Consider the following 20,354-nt stretch of genomic DNA (forward strand, 5'->3'; position numbering starts at 1 on the left):
CAATCATGGCATGCTGCGCACACGCACGGACCAATCACGGCATGCTGCGCACACGCACGGACCAATCACGGCATGCTGCGCACACGCACAGATTAATCACAACACACAGCACGCACGCACGCACGCACAGACCAATCAGAGCATGCCACACGCGCACAGATTAATCACAGCACACAGCGCACAGCACACACGCACAGACCAATCAGAAACCAGGGTACACTGGCACAGACCTATGAGAGAATGCTGTGCACAAACCAGCCATTCAGAGCACACTGTATGGACACTGACCAATGGGAGAGTACCACAAGAACACTGTGGCAGGGGAGTTGTGTGTGAGAGTGTGTGCGTGGGCGTGCGTGTGTGTGTGTGTGTGTGTGTGTGTGAGAACGGAACTGAGATCTGGGTGAATAATGCGCCCTACAGAAACAGGAAGGAAGGTCACGCTACACTGACTGACTGACTGAGGGGCGGAATCATTCTGTATGCCCTCATTCACAGTCTGCACAGACCCTGACCTACAGAACAGCGTGTGTGTGTGTGTGTGTGTGTGTGTGTGTGTGTGTGTGTGTGTGTGTGTGTGTGTGAGCTAGCTTGTGTGTGTGTGTGAGCTTGCTTGTGTGTGTGTGCGCGCGTGTGTGTGTGCATGTCGGTTTCTGCTTGAAATAGCTCATTTTCCATTATTCCCCAGAGCAGAGAGCAGCAGGAAGCAGTGAGGTTTATTGAAAGTAGCCGTGGCTGAAATAACTGAGACTGACTTACTGTAATACCCTCCTCCCCCACTCACACACACTCACACACACACACACACACACACACACACTCACCTGCTCCTCCAGCTTCTTCAGGAGCAGCCTGTTGGCCCCGGCGATCTTCTCTGATGCCAGGAGCTGCTCCTTCAGCTTGGCAGCCTTGGCCTCGGCCGCGCGGAGGGACTCCCGCTTCCTCTGCTCCTGCTGCAGGAGGTGCTTCAGGAGGAGCTCGTCTTTCAGCAACAGGTTCCTGCGAGGAGGAGGAGGAGGAGAACATGCTGAAGGAGCCGGCCCAGCCCTCCTGTCCCCACAACATTGCCACTCAGAGACTCACTCACGCAGAGACTCACTCACGCAGAGACTCACTCACGCAGAGACTCACTCACTCAGAGACTCACTCACTCAGAGACTCACTCACGCAGAGACTCACTCACGCAGAGACTCACTCACTCAGAGACTCACTCACTCAGAGACTCACTCACTCAGAGACTCACTCACTCAGAGACTCACTCACGCAGAGACTCACTCACGCAGAGACTCACTCACGCAGAGACTCACTCACTCAGAGACTCACTCACTCAGAGACTCACTCACTCAGAGACTCACTCACGCAGAGACTCACTCACGCAGAGACTCACTCACTCAGAGACTCACTCACTCAGAGACTCACTCACTCAGAGACTCACTCACTCACTCAGAGACTTACTCAGACTTACACACACACACACACACTCTATCTCTCACTCACACACACACACACACACACAGTCACACACACTCTCACACACACACTCACTTGTGCTTGGTCAGCTTGTTCTCGGCCTCAGTGACCTGCAGGGCAGCAGCTCTCCCCACTGCGTCTGACTCAGGGTCGGGCGGGGCTCTGAGGGAGGGGTCTGACCTCAGCACCCGCTGCTTCTCCCTGCTGTGGGACGGACACACACACACACACACACACACACACACACACACACACACACACACACACACACACACACACACACACACACACACACACACACACACACACACACACACACACACACACACACACACACACACACACACACACACACACACACACCAGCATCAGGCCCCAGCTTACTCCAGTCAAATCCAGTTCTGTTAGACCATCAGCTCTACTCCACTGAAATTAAATACTGTGAGACAACAAGTCTTACTCCACCCCGATCCAGTACTGCTAGACCATCTAAAACCTGCATCCACACCAGTCGTTTTCGTAAAAGACTGGACGCCCGTGCTCGAACAGAACTGGATTTGGGTGGAGTAAGGCTGATGGTCAGTACTGTAAGACCGTAAGATTTTCGGGCGTAGCGGTCCTTTTTGGATGAGGCTGTAAGCCCCCGTGTTAGAGTAACCATTGCGACTGTAAAACCTTGTTACGCATTCGTACAGCAGTGTGAAAGCCCCAGGCTTTGAGAGGCTAACCTGGCGATCTCCTCCATCAGGCGGCGGTACTCCATCTTCTTGGCGTCGGGCAGAGCCTCCGGCGTCCTGATTGGGTTGTTCTCCTTCTCGGAGGCGGAGCTGCCCTTGGGTTTGGCAGCCTGGGGGGGGGGGGGGGGGGGGTCATGTTAGGGTGCGCCGTACTGACCCTGGGGTTTGGGGAGGGGGAGAGGGAGGGGGGAACACTGATTGGGGAGGGGGAGAGGGAGGGGGGAACACTGATTGGGGAGGGGGAGAGGGAGGGGGGAACACTGATTGGGGAGGGGGAGAGGGAGGGGGGAACACTGATTGGGGAGGGGGAGAGGGAGGGGGGAACACTGTTTGGGGAGGGGGAGAGGGAGGGGGAGGAACACTGATTGGGGAGGGGGAGAGGGAGGGGGGGAACACTGATTGTGGAGGGGGAGAGGGAGGGGGGAACACTGATTGGGGAGGGGGAGAGGGAGGGGGGAACACTGTTTGGGGAGGGGGAGAGGGAGGGGCAACACTGTTTGGGGAGGGGGAGAGGGAGGGGGGAACACTGTTTGGGGAGGGGGAGGAGGGGGGAACACTGATTGGGGAGGGGGAGGAGGGGGGAAACACTGATTGGGGAGAGGGAGGGGGGAACACTGTTTGGGGAGGGGGAGAGGGAGGGGGAACACTCTCACCTCTGCCGTCCTGCGGGCCTCTTTGATCATGAACTCCAGGCCTCCGAAAGCCATGCGGGCGGAGCTGGGAGCCTCGCTCTCCGAGTCGCTGTCGTCCGAGCCGTTGAGCCGCACCACCACCGCCTTGTGCCTGGGGAGCTGAGGAGACCAATCAGCAACAAGACGCCTGTGAGGTCACTTCCTGTGATCACGTACAGCACGCCGTCAACGACGCCCCTTCTTAACACAAAGCTTCTGGTGACTACCCGCCAAAAAGTGTAATAAACTGAGACGGCCGTCACTACAGTCACAAAGTATGATGAACTACAAATGCTATTGCATCCTGTGAGGAGTGATGTCACTTCCTGTGATCATGTACAGCACACTGTCAAATGATGCCCCTTCTTAACACAAAACAAAATATGCTTCCGGTAACGTCAATGCCTGCCACAACGTTTAATAACTCAGGTCTGTCACCACAGTTATGAAGTAAAATAAACTACAAGTGCTGTTGCTTCCTGTGAGGAGTGATGTCACTTCCTGTGATCACGTAGAGCACACTGTCAAATGATGCCCCTTCTAAATACAAAACAAAATATGCTTCCGGTAACGTCAATGCCCGCCACAACGTTTAATAACTCAGGTCTGTCACCACAGTTGAAAATAAACTACAAGTGCTGTTGCTTCCTGTGAGGAGTGATGTCACTTCCTGCGGGCGTCCTCCCCCCACAGGCACACAGGAGAGAGAGTGCGCCAGCGTGGCCGGCTCACTTCTCGTTCCACAGCTGCGCGAAATGGCGTCATCTTCCTTTTTACGGCTTCGCCGCGTCTAATTTCCATTCCCTGCCTCGCAAGAATGTAAACAGCCCCGTATTATTAGCTACAAACACATGCCCGGCATAAACAATTTACCCAGAAAACGCAGACACAGAGTCGAACACGTTAGGTCTCTGAATATTTGGGGATTGCCAAACGCACTCGGCGGGCCTATTCAAAATAAATATGGCGTCTAAAGGAGCCGGGGCAGCAGCCAGAGAGCCGGCCCAGGGGGGCGCTGGGGTTAAAATTAGCCTGTGAAACCGCCACCTCCCTTTCCAGATCTCTCACCAGGACCCGTCTCCAGAGGGGCCTTCTACCGGGAGGGCCTGCCGCGAAAAACTCAGGCAGCCAGGACGGGCCCCGGACCGCACAGCGAGGACCTCACCCAACGCCACGACATCACCGGGCCGCCGCGCGCCCGCCGACGGCCTTCGTCAGCGGCGAAAAATTAATAAACAAACCGAGGGAGGAAAATTTGCCGGCTCCGCCACAGGGACCCACGCCGTTGCCCGCGGCAACCTAGAAACATCCAGAACAACGTCTGAGCTAGTTTGGCCGGGGGGGTAAACTGGCGTTCTGAAACTGAACTATTTTTTCCCCTCCAACAGAAGAGACGGCAGTCTGTGCTTAATATAGAACGTGGCGGCTAAATAAAGGTTTGGAAAAACACAAAGACTTCCATATTTATTGGAGAGGAGCAGAACACCGTAGTGTGGAATGGTATTTTTTTTTTTTTTTTTTTACCCAGTCACAGAGCGTTTCCCGCTCTCAGCATACCTACCTCTGCGGTGAGGGGGAGAGGTTTATAAATACAGCTCCAAAAATGAGAAGAATTCAGCGCGGCCCATTAAGTGCGAAGGAGACGGATTTAAACCCTTGTTTGACTCGTCCGATAAACAACGTTAATCGACTGTTAATCTGGCATGTCACTGCAGCGGCTCGATGTAAAAAGTAAAAATATAGTCTTGAGAGCTGCTAAATCTGGATGAGTTGTGACATATCCACAACGCACTCCAAGATTTCCACTATGAAACAACACATATGTTCGACAGCACAATCTGCCCGCTCCCAGTCAATACAAGCAGCCGGCTTCCCGATGTTGAATCTCCACGATTGTGACGAATGAAACCAGGATGAATTATCCGCAGTAAACAACAGCAAACGGGCCGTGATGTCCACCGTCGGAGCGCACGCGACCAGCCGAAATGCGCCGTGAAATTGTAACCGTCGTCGAGAACGAAAACACGAGCTGTTTGCGGGCCGGCTCAAACGAAGCTGCAGTGCGGGGGGGGGGGGGGGGGATGCGGAGCGTACCACCAGTGGAGGCCGCGGGGGTGGGTGTCCTCGGCTGAACTTGGCGCTCAGGGCGCGCGACTGGGCCAGGGCGAGCAGGTTAGCCCGGCTGGGCAGAGACAGGGCGGCCAGGCTGACCGGGGGGGAGGGAGGGGCGCTGTTGCTGGAGCTGTCCTGTAGAAATAAAACAAAAACAAAAAACAACACGCTTTCCATCAACGGGAAAAGGCACAGATGTACATCCACTCACAGGAAGCGTACGGCTCCCTGGAGAACCGGACCGTAAAAGCCAGCTTTCCTGGAACGAGGCGGGGCCGACATCTCGCCAGGAGAGCGGGGGGGACTACAACTTCAAAACGCTCGGACCCTCGAGGCCAGGAGTACTGCTCGTTTTTACTCTTTTTGTTCTTATAGGACCGATTTAAACCCGAGACGCCAGATGAGTTTAACCTCGGTGACATTAATCGGTTTACCGTCAGGTGAAAAGGAAAAACAAGCAGCACAACTGGCCAGCAAGGGCCGGATTTGAGTGTGCCTGTAATCTGAGACCTTAGAATTATATGGTTCTAGCTGCCATTTTTGACAGAAATGAGTTAGTGTCATAAATAAGTTGTTTATAGGGCACTAAATATATGTGTGCAAAGTTTTAAACATAAATACTGCTTAACCCTGTCAGTCCCAATAGTACACTGAAGCATTACTACATTAAAATCATAAGATCTCTTGCCCTTATGCCTTTTCAACCAATTAAATGACTGCTATACATGTTTTGAGCATTAAAACCCGACTAAATTCTCTCAATTTTCTCAACCCAAAGCAAAGCCCCTTGGGATATGGGTGGAGCCTCTTCACACTGGGCTTGGGACTGAAGAAATGCTAAATCTTAAAGATTAAATCTGCAACCGCAGGTACCTCAGGGCGGACGGCGCGCTTATTGGCCAGAGACTTCAGAAGCTCCTCCCTCAGCAGCATCTCTTCCTCCTCCTCTTCGTCGGCGAACGGGGGTTTAGGGGGCAACTCGGGCTCGTCCGGGGGGAGCGGGGGCAGGGGCGGGGGCGGCAGGGGGTCCGGGTAAAACTGTGCCAAGGCCTGGGGGGGGGGGGGGCAGGAGGACCGGGAGAGCAGACTGTTACTACAGCCACGCTCGGCATTGTGGGACAGCGCAGTCTGAAGCGCCTCGCCGCCACGGCAACCGGGCGGCCATTTCATGGAACCGGTGACATCATGAGGGAGTCACACGGACAGAAGAAACAGGAAGTTCCCCCAACGAGCTCTTCTGCGGTCATAGTGCTGTCGAATAAACTTTAGGGAATTTCTACTCTTGGGAAATATTTATTCAATCAAAGGCAAGGCTTGAAATTGACTGGTTTCATAAGAAAAGGCCCAAGACTGACCCAAGCTTTAAGCTTAAAGCATTTCTGACTAAACTTTACCCCGTTGTTACAGGAGAACAGCGGCACCCAAATTCTTCCCACAGAGCCAACATTCTGTGAACTGGCCCCCTCCTAGTTCCCACTACACCACTAAAGACAGTAGCGTTGTTATTAAAGTGAAACAGTGCCCCGCCCAGTTCATCAGTGTGACGGCGAAAATGTGAATTGCAGTTCTGCCCGTGTAATGGGATTATGGGAGCAGATAACTGGAGAGCGTAATCCACACAGACAGGCCGATGTGCAGATAAGAGCGGAGTGGACACTTTCGGTTCAGCCGAGGTCATCATCAGCTCCCTTCTCCTCTCCCAAATCTGCCAAGCCCTTGCCCCACGTATGAACCACACCTAAAGGTGCTCAGTTGATTGATTAGCCTGTGTATAAAGTCTATTAGGAGCAGTGTGTACATTGATTAGGCTGTGTATTAGCGTGATTAGCCTGTGTATTTGCGTGTGTATAAAGTGTACTAGGAACAGTGAGTACAGTGATTAGCATGATTAGCACATGTATAAAGTGTACTAAGAGCAGTGAGTACGGTGATTAGCACATGTATAAAGTGTACTAGGAACAGTGAGTACAGTGATTAGCATGATTAGCACATGTATAAAGTGTACTAGGAGCAGTGAGTACAGTGATTTGCGAGTGTATAATGTGTATTAAGAGCAGTGTGTACATTGATTAGCGTGATTAGCCCGTGTATTAGTGTTAACGTACCAGGCTGTGTGGGGGAGAGTCCGTGGGGAAGGGGTGCATCTGGGAGATGAAGGGCGGAGCTTCAATCCCAGGAGCCTCACGCACCGGAGATGAAGCTGCTCACACACAGGAGAGGAGACACGTCCTCACACACTGACCCAGCAGCTACAGACAACACTCACACACTTCCTCACTCACTGACCCAGCAGCTACAGACACCAGAGCTTCACACACAGGCGACACTTCCTCACACACTGACCCAGCAGCTACAGACATCAGAGCTTCACACACAGGAGAGACACTTCCTCACACACTGACCCAGCAGCTACAGACAACAGAGCTTCACACACAGAGATATACACTCACTCACACAAACACACACACACAGCAGCTAGACAACAGAGCTTCACACACAGAGATATGCTCACTCTCTCACACACTCTCTCACACACACTCACACTCACACTCACACTCACACTCACACTCACACTCACACTCACACTCACACTCACACACACACACACACACACACACACACACACACACACACAAAGCACACAGCAGGCAGCAGCTCCCGTACCTGGCGAGCTGGCCTCGCTGTCGGTGTCCATGGCGACCTCGTCGTAGTTGTCGTACTGGTAGAGGTTGCCGGACGTGTCCAGGCCCTGCTTGCCCAGGCTCTTCCTGTGCTCCGTGTCCACGGACTGGGACAGAAAGCAGCGGATGAGCACGGCCACGTCCATCCCGGCCCCGAGAGCGCACACACACCTTCCCTCCTCCGCCGCCCAGCCTCCGTCTGAGCCCCGCGCTGCCGCTGGCAACCGCTCCCGTCTCCACGGAGACCGCGTTTGCCATGGCGCTGGGCCGCCGGGACCGTCGCCGCGGCAGCCTGCACTTCCCCGCCTCCCACTAAAGAGACGCCCTCTGCCCTAACGGGGGGGAGCTTACGGTCCCCACGAGGGTCCGCTCACTAACAGCACTCCTCGCGCATTTAGCCCTCGACATCCAGCATCCTGCACTAATATTAGACAAGCACCTTACACACTTTCCCTTCATACTGCCTACTTTACGTTGCTCCATGTGGACTTTCTCACTCAAACCTTTTGGCCAGCGGAGGATGGGCCTCCCCTCTATCGCCGGGTTCCTGCCGAGATTTCTTCCCATCGGGGGGGGGGTTTTTCTCATCACCGTTTGAGGGTGTTTCTCCACACTAGGGAGTTGTTTACCTCGTGTGCTATCTGGAGGGCTCAGGGCTGGCGTTTCCCCTTTTCTCCCCGTCTGGCAAATGACTGTAGTTTGCGGGGTCATCAGCCCCTCTGTGGTTGATCGAACAGTGCACAAAACACCCCAAAAAAGCCGGTGCCCAGTCCCAGACAACCCACTCCAAACCCCCCCAGCCCAGAGCCCCCACCCTCCAGCCTAGAGCCCCCACCCCCCAGCCCACACGCCCCGCCCGGACCTCACCTTGCTGCGGGAGCGCCTCTTCCCGCCCACCAGCTTCATGAAGCGGTTGTACTGCTCGTCCTGGTTGGAGAGGTCGCGGATCTTGCGGATCTCCTCCTCGCGCCTCCTGCGCTCCTCCTCCTGGGCCTGCTGCATCCTCTGCTCCTCCTGCTCCTGCTCCTGCTGCTGCTTCAGCTTCCAGGAGCGCAGCCGCTGCATGCGCCAGGCCTGCTTGGCTGCACGGGGGGGGGGGGCGAGGGGCGGGGGGCGAGGGGAAGGTTTTAGGGTTTGGGTTTGTTCACGAGGCAGGTTTGGCTTGTTATCGTTTGCTTTGTCTCTGAATTCTTCATCACCAGCTGAACTGTTAGTTTCAGCGTCCACACTTTCCCTGATCAGCCTACTAAATTTCACCTCCAACTTAAATTCGATCAGCTAAGTGATGTTGACTCTTTTACACAATTGTTTACAATATATCATTATCATTGCAACATGAATGTCACACAGTTTAAGGAATGCTCAGCTGTTTCTGACATAATGAAGTGTAGACTATAGGTGGAGCAGGGTGGTGTATTACATTACATTATGTGGCATTTAGCAGACACTCTTATCCAGAGTGACGTACAACAAAGTGCAAATCAATCACAATTGATTTAGATTGTATTAGACTGTAGGTGTAGCAGGGTGGTGTATTAGACTGTAGGTGTAGCATGGTGGTGTATTAGACTGTAGGTGTAGCAAGGTGGTGTATTAGACTGTAGGTGGAGCAGGGTGGTGTATTACACTGAAGGTGGAGCAGGGTGGTGTATTATACTGTAGGTGTAGCAGGGTGGTGTATTACACTGTAGGTGGAGCAGGGTGGTGTATTAGACTGTAGGTGTAGCAGGGTGGTGTATTACACTGTAGGTGGAGCAGGGTGGTGTATTAGACTGTAGGTGTAGCAGGGTGGTGTAGACTGTAGGTGGAGCAGTGTGGTGTATTAGACTGTAGGTGTAGCAGGGTGGTGTATTACACGGTAGGTGGAGCAGGGTGGTGTATTAGACTGTAGGTGTAGCAGGGTGGTGTATTACACTGTAGGTGGAGCAGGGTGGTGTATTAGACTGTAGGTGTAGCAGGGTGGTGTAGACTGTAGGTGGAGCAGTGTGGTGTATTAGACTGTAGGTGTAGCAGGGTGGTGTATTACACGGTAGGTGGAGCAGGGTGGTGTATTAGACTGTAGGTGTAGCAGGGTGGTGTATTAGACTGTAGGTGTAGCAGGGTGGTGTAGACTGTAGGTGGAGCAGGGTGGTGTATTACACTGTAGGTGGAGCAGGGTGGTGTATTAGACTGTAGGTGTAGCAGGGTGGTGTAGACTGTAGGTGGAGCAGTGTGGTGTATTAGACTGTAGGTGTAGCAGGGTGGTGTATTACACGGTAGGTGGAGCAGGGTGGTGTATTAGACTGTAGGTGTAGCAGGGTGGTGTATTACACTGTAGGTGTAGCAGGGTGGTGTATTAGACTGTAGGTGTAGCAGGGTGGTGTATTACACTGTAGGTGTAGCAGGGTGGTGTATTAGACTGTAGGTGTAGCAGGGTGGTGTATTACACTGTAGGTGTAGCAGGGTGGTGTATTATTTCTTCCTGCAGAAAACACCCAGACAGGGCGTCACAAAGCTCACCTGGACTGATGAACTTTTTGCCCGGGTGGGTCTTGGCGACACTCTTGGCCCTCTCCTGGGGCGGCATAAGCCCCAGTCTGCCTTTCTCCAGTGTGGCTTTGGCCCCTGCTCCACCCTTGTCCAGGGAGCCTTTGGCCCCGGCTCCGCCCTTCTCCGGCGCCGGCTTGGCCTTGGTGATCTTCTCCTTGCTCTCCTTCAGCACCTGCTGCTCCTTCTGCTGCCACTTCTTACTGGCCGACTGCAGGGCCAGGAGGCGGAGCTGCAGCTCCGACAGCTCGTCGTCCTCGTCCTTGCCCCGCCCCTGGGGGGAAAGCGGAAAAAAAAAGACGACGTCACGCAAACCCACGCACCGACACTTTCCTTATCGTTCACTCCATTAGGCATTAGCTGTGCTGGAAGACACTAGAAAGACTGGTTTCATTGTGTGGCGAGATGTTTCGAATGCGATCAATTCAGCTTCCTCTCAAAAATACGGAGGTGGGCCCCTGGCTCAACCTCATCACAGAAGAGCAATGAAAAACCCGTCTTTCACTAACTCACCTTCACAGGAGGGCCGTCAGATTCCTTGGCACTCACACAGGATATACTAGATAGGTTTGATATGTCCAAGTCCGCCTCTTCCTCCTCCTCTTCATCGTCTGCTAAAATAAAATGCTCAAGGTTAAGTCACTCACAAATTAGACTGTTAAACATGATTACCCGTCAAACACAATTGTGGACTTGCAACACAACGCTTGACAGGCGAGGTAAATGGCCTTTCATTGCAAGCTAAATGCCGGAGGCGTTTTTCCATACAGCAGCATACTGGGCTACCGGAGGCCAAACAGCTGTTGACCGCTTTTTCTTACCACGTGGCATCTAGCAGACCACATAATTACAAGACAATGGGGAAGTATTATATAAACGTGCAAATGAGTTTGTGACTCCCGGCATTAAAGGTGCCACAGAAACATGGCTGCCCTTTCTGACCCAGTGCACATTACAATGCACACCACACCCTCGCCTCCCCCCCAAGTGCTTTGTGACAGTTTACACCACAAGGGTATTATTCCATCTGATTGGATATTCAACAGCCACGATACATTTTACAACTGCTCGGACCTAACATCCACTGGAATGTACCAAAAAAATAAGAACGAATGATTTGCAATATAATAAAGTTTTTTTGATTGAATCTCATTTCTGGATGCATTCCTGGAGCATAAATCAGGGGTTAAGACATCATCGACCACAGTGGGACTCTGCATGTCCGGCATACTGTACCTGGAGTCAGGGCTGTGGCTGTGGCTGGGGTTGTGGCTGTGGCTGGGGTTGTGGCTGTGGCTGTGCCTGGAGGCGTGGGTTCCGGTGTGGCTGCCGCCGCCTCCGTGCCCTTATCGCCTTCCTTCGTAGTTTTCAGGTTCATGGCGTCTCTCTCGGCCGGGGTGGGCAGCTTCTGCCTCAGCGGCTTCAGGTTGAAGGCCTGAAACGCCTTCTTCTCCTCCTTCTCCGAGCACAGGGGGCCCTCGGCCGTGGCCTCGCCCGCAATACTGTCCGTTTCCAATACTTGGTCCGCTTTAACACTTCCGGAGCCTTCCGTCTCCTTGGGGGGCGACTCCGCTTTGGGGTCCAGCGCCATCTTCTCCTCCTTGCGAATACATTCCAGCTCCAGCTGGATCTGCTTGTACTTCATGAGCAGGACCTCGAAGCTCTCGTCAACACCATTTTCGGTTTTGGCAACGTTATACATGGGCTTTCTTACCTGAGGCCTTCCGAAAAGCTTCGCTGAGAACAGGAGTTAAAGGACTGTGGGGTTATCCATGCTGACGTTCACATGCAGTAAATTTATCGAAGGGCAAATTAACTGGAATCTGACCTGTTATTAGTTGAAAGCTGAAGTTATTAATTTAACTGCAGGTAAATCACCCAATTTCAAATTATGGTAGGTGAATGCCGCCATCTTGTGGAAACTTACACAATTGCACTTCAAAGTTTCGGTCCATACTTATTTCGAGCTAAAGACGGGTTTTATTAAAGACAGAAGCTGTCCGGACTCTGAAACGAACAGCTCTCCGTGTCAGAGTCCGCTTTTAAACATTAAACCAGAATGAAATCATATTTTATCTTATCGTTTAAGAACACACGGAAGTCAATGCTGCTTTGGGCGTCTACCCTGAGTTAGGTTGCCATCTAACTAGAAAATTACTAAGCCGGTGACGTGTAAAGTTAGCTCGCTACTAGCTACCGCTTGCTTTACAATTGCTAACTATCTGCCTACATGCTCTATTGCACATTTTGCCCAGTTATGCTTTTTATATCAACAGAAAGAATTAGCTGTACAAGTGTACTCATAAATCATATTATAATTGACTCAATGTGACACAGGAGGCATTTTAAATGTATGACAATGTATCATAATAACGTAGCTAGCTCGCTCGCTAGCTAAAGAGCTAACGTTAGCCGCACAACTTTGGAATAGCTCTACGTGTCGACATAGTTACTAGCTAGCTACGGCAGGTGGATTATTCAATCTTTTGAGTCCTCTCGTTAGCTAGCTAATGTAATTAAGCTACAATAGCAAGGTGGCGTAAGCATATTGGGGGATTTATGTGCATGTTACATGGCTAGCAACCAGCAGCTACTCCAGGCGGTTGCTCAATAGTATCCAGATATTACGTCTCAGCACATTTGAAGAGCGATGCAACATAGCTATTGTGGCAGATACAGAACAGATACAGTGTTGCCTAATGTTACATGTGTGGGTCTTGTCGATAACTCACGGCGTTATGGCAAAGGATACGTTTTCGTGAAGGGGACTCCTTTCGGTTTCCATGGTTTTCCCCGAAAGCAAAACGGCCCGGTGGCGGCCTTCCAGTCCCTCTCCCTCCCCCACCTCCCCCCCAACCTCCTCTTCCCCATTCCCCACGACTATCGTGCGGTTTCCCCCGGTACCTTAGTCTGCCAAGAGCCGTGTGGCTGCGTTCCCAAAAAGAGGACCGAGGGCTGCTGTCACAGTGCTGTCCTGACAGCGGCCGGTCAGGGCCACTTGGACCACCAGGCTGTCTGTGTCCTGGGGGGAAGGGGGGGTGCGGGTGAGGTCCGCGATTGAACGGCATTTTCAGTCGAAAATCCTGACCTGGTGGGGGACCCATATTGGAGGGCAATGGCCTCGCCGGTTTTGATTTCCGAGGACATCGTGTCGATGTGCTAGTGGCGCTACTACTCGTAGTAGTAACGCTAGGCCTCCTATCCCACGGCAACAACAGCTTTTCATCAGTGTCATCGTCGCAGATCTCCCCGTCTTCAAGCTCTCCTTCTTCTCTCGGGGACAGGCCACTCGAATTTAATTCCATTACTATCGAAATCTGTACAGTTTTTAGTTCGACGACTTCGTGTGTGTCTTCGTTTTCTTGGTTGGAACAATCATTCGACGTTAATACGTTATTTTCGGTCCCGTTTTAGTCGTACTTTTACCCACTCCTTCAGCAGATTGCAGGATATCTTTTTCCCTTCCAGTCAAGCCTACGTAATCAAAATGTCGCGATACTCTGCAGTCTGCTACGCCAGAATAACGTGATCTCGTCATTTAACTCGTTCAGCTCAGCTGCGTAAAAGATGTCAATCTACTTTCCCAACAGCAGGGGGAGTCCGTGTTTAGCTTTAAAAAAAAAAAAGACACATTTTGTTGATTCACCCAAATAAAACTGATAGAACACATTTTCCCAATCTAACTTAAAATATGAAAGTAACAGTATCCAAAAACTGCAACACTGAGCATGTTTTAATATTGGGAGATGACAATATAATGTGAAAAAAGTATCAGTAAATGCATGATTGTGCTGGTCATCCATTAAAGAAAATAATCTCCAATTAGCAAAATGTTTTTAGTGATGTAGTAGCAATGGTACCAGTACAACATTATTCAGGTGCACTTTATGGAATACATACATACATACATACATATATATAGAACAGTAGTTGAACAGCCCTTGGTATTTGACTGGTATCTACTTAGAAATAAAATATAACCTATTGGGCCAATACCATTAAGCAATACTAATGATTTGACAATTTCTAGCTTGGGTGAATCTGATGGCCTGCTGAGGTAAATAGATTAATGATAGATAACCAAGTAATGTGCATCTATGATTTAGGTTTTTGGCTGACTTTGACTCACCCAAAAGCAACACAACTGTGAAATTGAAAAGGCGATGGCAATTTCAGAAGCTTTGGGGCCAAATAGCATGTGATGCCCGCACTCTTTTCTGTTCTTCAGTGCAGGGGAGAACTCTGGAGCATTTCGTCAACTGTCTGTTTGAGTCAGGGTAGGTAAGCTTTTACTGATTATATTTACAACGAAATGTTCAGTTTGTTGTTGTATTTTGAGAATACATTTAAAGAGTGTTTTCTTCCGTATTCCATCCGACAAAATGATATTGTTGAATCGAACATTTAAGATTGAATTAAATACTTTTTTTGTGTGTGTGAAATCTGAAAACAGGAGAGAGACAGGACTAGCTGTAAAATCCAGCATATATAACACAACAAAACTTTTCAAACCAAATTCACATTATTGATCTTATTTCTGTAGAATATGGTGAATTAAAGCTGGTGCTGTAATTGCTTTATGATTATAGCGTAGCATCTCTTCCCTGGGGAAATGCTATTATTTTTTAAGCCTATAATAATGACTCCATCTAACCACAGAAAAGCATTCGTTCTTTGCAGCTGAGATTAAGCGGGACTGTGTGCTTGACTGCATATCCTGCAGGGACTTCTCTCACCAACCGAGATGGAGTTTGAAGGAGAGATCCTGATGAAGGACCACTTGAAGACCATGGCTGACATGATGATATTCTGCACAACTCTGGCCATCTCCATATCATGCTGGGCTGTGTCTCTGGTGGCAAGCAGTTACTCTGGTGAGTTACTCTAGTGAGTTACTCTGTTGAGTTTCTCTGGTGAGTTGCTGTGGTGAGTTACTCTGGTGAGTTACTCTAGTGAGTTACTCTGGTGAGTCAATCTGGTGAGTTAGTCTGGTGATTTACTTTGGTGAGTTACTCTGGTGATTTACTCTGTTGAGTCACTGGTATAGTAACAGCTGTTGATCTAAAGTTATGTACACTGTACTAACAGTGAAAGTTATTGGTTGCCCACTGGAATATCCAGTACAAAACATTTCTAGTAAGTAAAATCCAGGAGACCCTTTTGGGTGACTCTACCAAGTATATAGAAACGAGCCTTCTACATACCATCTACATGGTGTGATCAATACGTGCGACAATGCACTTATCCAGGGAACGGGAAACCTGACCGATGCTATACTGTGCGTGAACGGGGTGAATTAATCCACAGCTCCTCTGGATTTTGTTTGCGTTGCAGGCACCCTGCAGCCTGTATCGCCTTGGCGCTGCCTATTTTCAGTACTCGTCCCCCTAACCCTCACCACCCGAGCGATGAGCAACAAGAGCTTGGACCGCAGCGGAGCCCTGGGGGGTAAGCAACAGCCAATCAATTGCGCTTAAAGACAGGAGTGTCCCCCTGGCAACGGGGGAAATCTGCCATACATTCAACTACAGAACTGTGCTATTAATCATCTTACGTATGTGGAATGTGGGATAGTCAGTGGCATACAGATTTATAGCTCTATTTTACAGCTGCGTGACTGCTGCAAGCAATGTTTTCTAGAGAGAGAAATACTGAACCCAGGAATGCAACTTCAGAAAAATTGAGCAGAGAGTTAGAATAATATGCGTTGCTGCCTGGAACCCATCTCAAAAATATATTTGTATTTCTGAATTGCAGCGCAGGGGTCAAGGCAGGAAAGCGTACTTGGTTTGAATGTAAACACAAAACACCTTGCAGTACAGAATAGAGGTCTCATAAATAAACCAGCAGGTGGTCCTGATTCATAGTACTCATATGCTGAAGTGAGCAATGTATATACTCCACATTACAGGAGATATTCTTCCGAACTGTCTGAAATGGAAAATACTCTTCTGAAAAAAACTTTCTTCCTCCTTTTCATTTGTACACTCAGGTACGTTCCTGCTTTTTCAGGGTGGGGGGGAGAAAGGGACATTTGTTTAGGTTGTTTCCGTTGACATCACGACGCTCCACGCTTGCGGGTCGAGACCGTACCGCCCTTGTTCTGAGACGTAGCGAGCTAAAGCTCTGCCGATCGATTCCGCGCTTCTGCCCGAAGCACGCGGAGCGAAAAGGCTGAACCGAATCGTGACAGCGCTCCCTTTCTAACCTTTTGGGTCTGTACCCTGCTCTAGCTGCAGGAGCACGACAAGTTTATGACTCATTTGGGAGACTGTTGGAAAATGCCACAAAGGAAGTGACAGACTGTGTGTGTGAGGAAATGGTGTGAAGAAAAGCCAGCCATACTGCATGTGGGAGAATAATATCTTTGGTTTTAAATGTAGGATATTCACTTCAACACATTACATTGTATCTCCCAGCAAGGATTTTTGCCCTTGACTAACATTTTAATGTTAATTTAGCTCAGGGGGTAAGTAGCTTTAGTTCGATCCCCAGCCTTGGGTGTGTCAAAGTATCTAATCCCCAATTGCTCTCAATGAGCTAACTGATGTTTTGCATGGCAGCCTGTTGCCGTTGGTGTGTCTGAATGAGAGAGGTGCATTGTAAAGCCCTTTGGATAAAGGCACAATATAAATGCAGTCCATTTACCGTTTACTGTCAATGGGGAAGGGCATTGTCGGGTATCGACGCTGCACTTCTACCAGGTAAAAAGTGGGAAGTGACGTTTGAAATGGTCATTTGTTTCTCTTTCCGGACAGGAATGCTGGTGGGATTCATCCTGTCCATGGCCAACCTCAGCTTCTTCTCAGCCCTCCTCGCACTCTTTATCTCTTCCTCCAGAATTAGGAGGTGGAAGTCTCAAATGAGTCAGCACGTGGGAGCGGAGAGTAAAGGTAAAAACAGGACCTGCATTCCTGTAAGACACCCATGGTTCACATCCTGTGTTTCATGTGTGCCCGACTGTGATGTTTCAGGATGTGTGGCCTATGATTCACAGATAGATAGATAGATAGATATTGCTTTTCTCATACTCACAGTGCTTTGTGTTCTGCTGTATTGTATTGTATTGTGTTGTATTGTGTTGTATTGTGTGGTGTGGTGTTGTGCTGTGTTGTGTTGTGTTGTGTTGTGTTGTATTGTGTTGTGTTGTGCTGTGTGATGTTGTGCTGTGTTGTGTTGTGTTGTGTTGTATTGTGTTGTGTTGTGCTGTGTGATGTGGTGTGTTGTGTTGTGTTGTGTTGTGTTGTGTTGTGTTGTGTTGTGTTTCAGGGCTGCGGCTGACTTTCCTGCAGGTGATCCGTGTCGGGGGCATCCCCACAGAGCTGGCCCTGCTCTACATGGTGGAGTCGGGGCCCAGGGAGACGGCGCTGGACTTCGTGGGGCAGTACACGGCTACCTGGCTCTGCCTGGCCCTGCTGGGGGCGCTGGCCAGCACCGCCGGGCACGTCTGGGCCTCCGAGCTGGGCCCCGTCCTCAGCAAGACCCCGCCCCACCTCGTCACCTCCTGGAAGGAGGTCCCTGTTGGTGAGACCCGCTGTGAATCTGCAGAGAGCCAATCGCGATGGGCCCCTAGGACAGGTCCCCTCCCACCTGAGCTTGTCAGTCAGGTCATGACAGTCTAACACAGGGCTCTCAAACTCCAGTCCTGGAGGCCTGCAGTCTCTGTGGTTTCCTTTCAATTGGCAGCCATTTTAGGCCTTGGAAACAAGGTGTATAGCAGTAGTCTCAAACCCTGGTCCTGGAAAGCTACTGGGTCTTCTGGTTTCTGTTTTCACCCTAAAATCAGCACCCAGCTGAGACTCAAGTAACCAGAGTGCAGAGTCACAAAACCAACAAACCCTGTAGCTCTCCAGGACCAGGGTTGGAGACCACTGGAGTACAGGCTCATACCCGATTCATCAATGTGGGTCGTTTCAGAGGGCGTTTCAGTAGGCGTTTCAGTGGGGAGGAAGGCCTACAAATACGATTAGGCTTCCCCACATTGGGGAAGAAATGTAGAGTAAATATAGAAGATGAACTGATATTGATATATGGTATCTGGCTCCTTCGTTTTGGCTATAGGTACACATGGGGGGGTCACTCCCATGGGCCTAGCAGCCAGCTTCCTGGGCGGGATGACGCTGGGTGCGGCATATTTCATCACCCAGCTCCTATTGGCCAGTGACCTGAGCCAGGCAGCTCCCCAGTGGCCGGTGGTTCTGTACGGGGGCGTGGCAGGACTTGCGGGGTCACTGCTGAGGTCGTACCTGGGAGCTCGAGCGCAGTACTCAGGTGAGACCAGCTAACCCAGTAATCCTGCTTTGTGGGTTTTACTCAGTGCAGTTATCCAGCTAACCCAGTAATCCTGCTTTGTGGATTTTACTAAATGCAGTTATCCAGCTAACCCAGTAATCCTGCTTTGTGGATTTTACTCAGTGCAGTTATCCAGCTAACCCAGTAATCCTGCTTTGTGGGTTTTACTAAGTGCAGTTATCCAGCTAACTCAGTAATCCTGCTTTGTGGATTTTACTCAGTGCAGTTATCCAGCTAACCCAGTAATCCTGCTTTGTGGGTTTTACTAAGTGCAGTTATCCAGCTAACCCAGTAATCCTGCTTTGTGGATTTTACTAAATGCAGTTATCCAGCTAACCCAGTAATCCTGCTTTGTGGATTTTACTCAGTGCAGTTATCCAGCTAACCCAGTAATCCTGCTTTGTGGATTTTACTCAGTGCAGTTATCCAGCTAACTCAGTAATCCTGCTTTGTAGATTTTACTCAGTGCAGTTATCCAGCTAACTCAGTAATCCTGCTTTGTGGGTTTTACTCAGTGCAGTTATCCGGCTAACCCAGTAATCCTGCTTTGTGGATTTTACTCAGTGCAGTTATCCAGCTAACTCAGTAACCCTGCTTTGTGGGTTTTACTCAGTGCAGTTATCCAGCTAACTCAGTGATCCTGCTTTGTGGGTTTTACTCAGTGCAGTTATCCAGCTAACTCAGTGATCCTGCTTTGTGGATTTTACTCAGTGCAGTTATCCAGCTAACTCAGTGATCCTGCTTTGTGGGTTTTAGTCAGTGCAGTTATCCAGCTAACTCAGTGATCCTGCTTTGTGGATTTTACTCAGTGCTGTTATCCAGCTAACAGTAGTCCTGCTTTGTGAGTGTTACTCAGTGCAGTTATCTGGGTAACTCAGTCATCCTGCTTTGTGAAACACCCCCCACCTCTTCTTGCTCCACTGTAATTGTGACCAGTAGATAAGCTAGTGCTTCAAGACATATCCTCCCTGCAATTCACTTTTCTCCTCTGCTGTAGGGCACATGAGTTTCTGATCTTAATCTCAAGAACCACATATTCTACTTTGCGGAAATGGACAAAGGGACATTCAAATGAATATGAGAGGCCACCTTGATTCTATATTTTACTCATAAAAAAAATTGGAACAGCTATTCTGCTGTACAAGATGTATTTTCAAATGAACTCATTTTTGTAGTGTTCTCATTTTAAAAATAGGATTGACAGAATATAGCGCAAAGCACAAAGTACTGACGGTCTTAACAATATAGTGTCCATATTACTAACACCCAAAATGGTAATAATTGGTTCTAGTTTTTTTTGTGCTGATTTTTCCCAGGTTATGAAGTGAAGACGGGGGAGGTGGTGAGTCATGAGACCAGGACCAGTAAGAGGATAAGTGGTAAACCCATTCTGGAGGACAACACCGCCAGTCTCTTCTCCTCCATGTTAATCGCTTGGCTGTTGCCTGGTATCGCATGGGGCTACTGGCCCGAGCATTAAAATAAACCCGCAGGCTATCTGCTGTCAGATCTGAAGTCTATAAGCGGTTTGTGGTTATGTGTTTTGTCGAGATTATAACAACCTTTTAATGCCAATTGTGAAATTACAATATTACAGTGTCTATAAAGGTTTACATTGGAATCACAACTGCGAAAACCAGCGCATTTTGTGGACAAATAAAAAAATAGATTTGTATGTAGGTCATCCCAAACCAGTGCGAAAATAAAAGAGTACAACCAGTGTCGTGTTTATTGTATGACTGAGGACTGATACAACATAGAAATATCATGAAGATGTGATGTGTCCACACCACTGCATTCACAAGCCGATAGTAGTAAGGGACAGTGACTCAGTGACACCACCAGAGACGGCGTGGGACGTGCGT

General features: G+C 49.8%; 2 protein-coding genes across 2 annotated transcripts in view; one reads left to right on the top strand and one right to left on the bottom strand.

The window, feature by feature from the left end:
- Nucleotides 1-13,669, bottom strand: part of LOC133118871 (zinc finger C3H1 domain-containing protein) — a 33,920-nt gene extending 20,251 nt beyond the window's left edge. Inside the window, 13 exon segments of the mRNA XM_061229127.1 lie at nt 825-999; nt 1,546-1,674; nt 2,199-2,317; nt 2,861-2,998; nt 4,973-5,125; nt 5,864-6,040; nt 7,096-7,190; nt 7,655-7,778; nt 8,539-8,753; nt 10,171-10,471; nt 10,711-10,808; nt 11,434-11,934; nt 12,950-13,669. Of these exon segments, the coding sequence (XP_061085111.1) occupies nt 825-999; nt 1,546-1,674; nt 2,199-2,317; nt 2,861-2,998; nt 4,973-5,125; nt 5,864-6,040; nt 7,096-7,190; nt 7,655-7,778; nt 8,539-8,753; nt 10,171-10,471; nt 10,711-10,808; nt 11,434-11,934; nt 12,950-13,502 (2,778 nt within the window). The 5' untranslated portion in view covers nt 13,503-13,669.
- On the top strand, nt 13,410-19,969 carry LOC133118872 (transmembrane protein 19-like). The gene is made up of 7 exons (XM_061229128.1): nt 13,410-13,433; nt 14,942-15,071; nt 15,532-15,645; nt 16,956-17,113; nt 17,490-17,721; nt 18,259-18,468; nt 19,806-19,969. The coding sequence occupies exons 2-7, from the start codon at nt 14,942-14,944 to the stop codon at nt 19,967-19,969; spliced, it is 1,008 nt and encodes a 335-aa protein (XP_061085112.1). The 5' UTR covers nt 13,410-13,433.
- The last annotated feature ends 385 nt before the right edge of the window (nt 19,970-20,354 follow it).

The sequence above is a fragment of the Conger conger genome, chromosome 19, assembly GCF_963514075.1.
Source record: "Conger conger chromosome 19, fConCon1.1, whole genome shotgun sequence".
NCBI classification, from domain to species: domain Eukaryota; kingdom Metazoa; phylum Chordata; class Actinopteri; order Anguilliformes; family Congridae; genus Conger; species Conger conger.

Bases quoted from the DNA above. Each gene is read 5' to 3' on its own strand.
- LOC133118872 (XM_061229128.1), top strand. From the start codon at position 14,942: ATGGAGTTTGAAGGAGAGATCCTGATGAAGGACCACTTGAAGACCATG. The intron at 15,072-15,531 runs GTGAGTTACTCT...TTTGCGTTGCAG, and splicing joins GGTGGCAAGCAGTTACTCTG to GCACCCTGCAGCCTGTATCG. The intron at 17,114-17,489 runs GTAAGACACCCA...ACTTTCCTGCAG, and splicing joins AAAACAGGACCTGCATTCCT to GTGATCCGTGTCGGGGGCAT.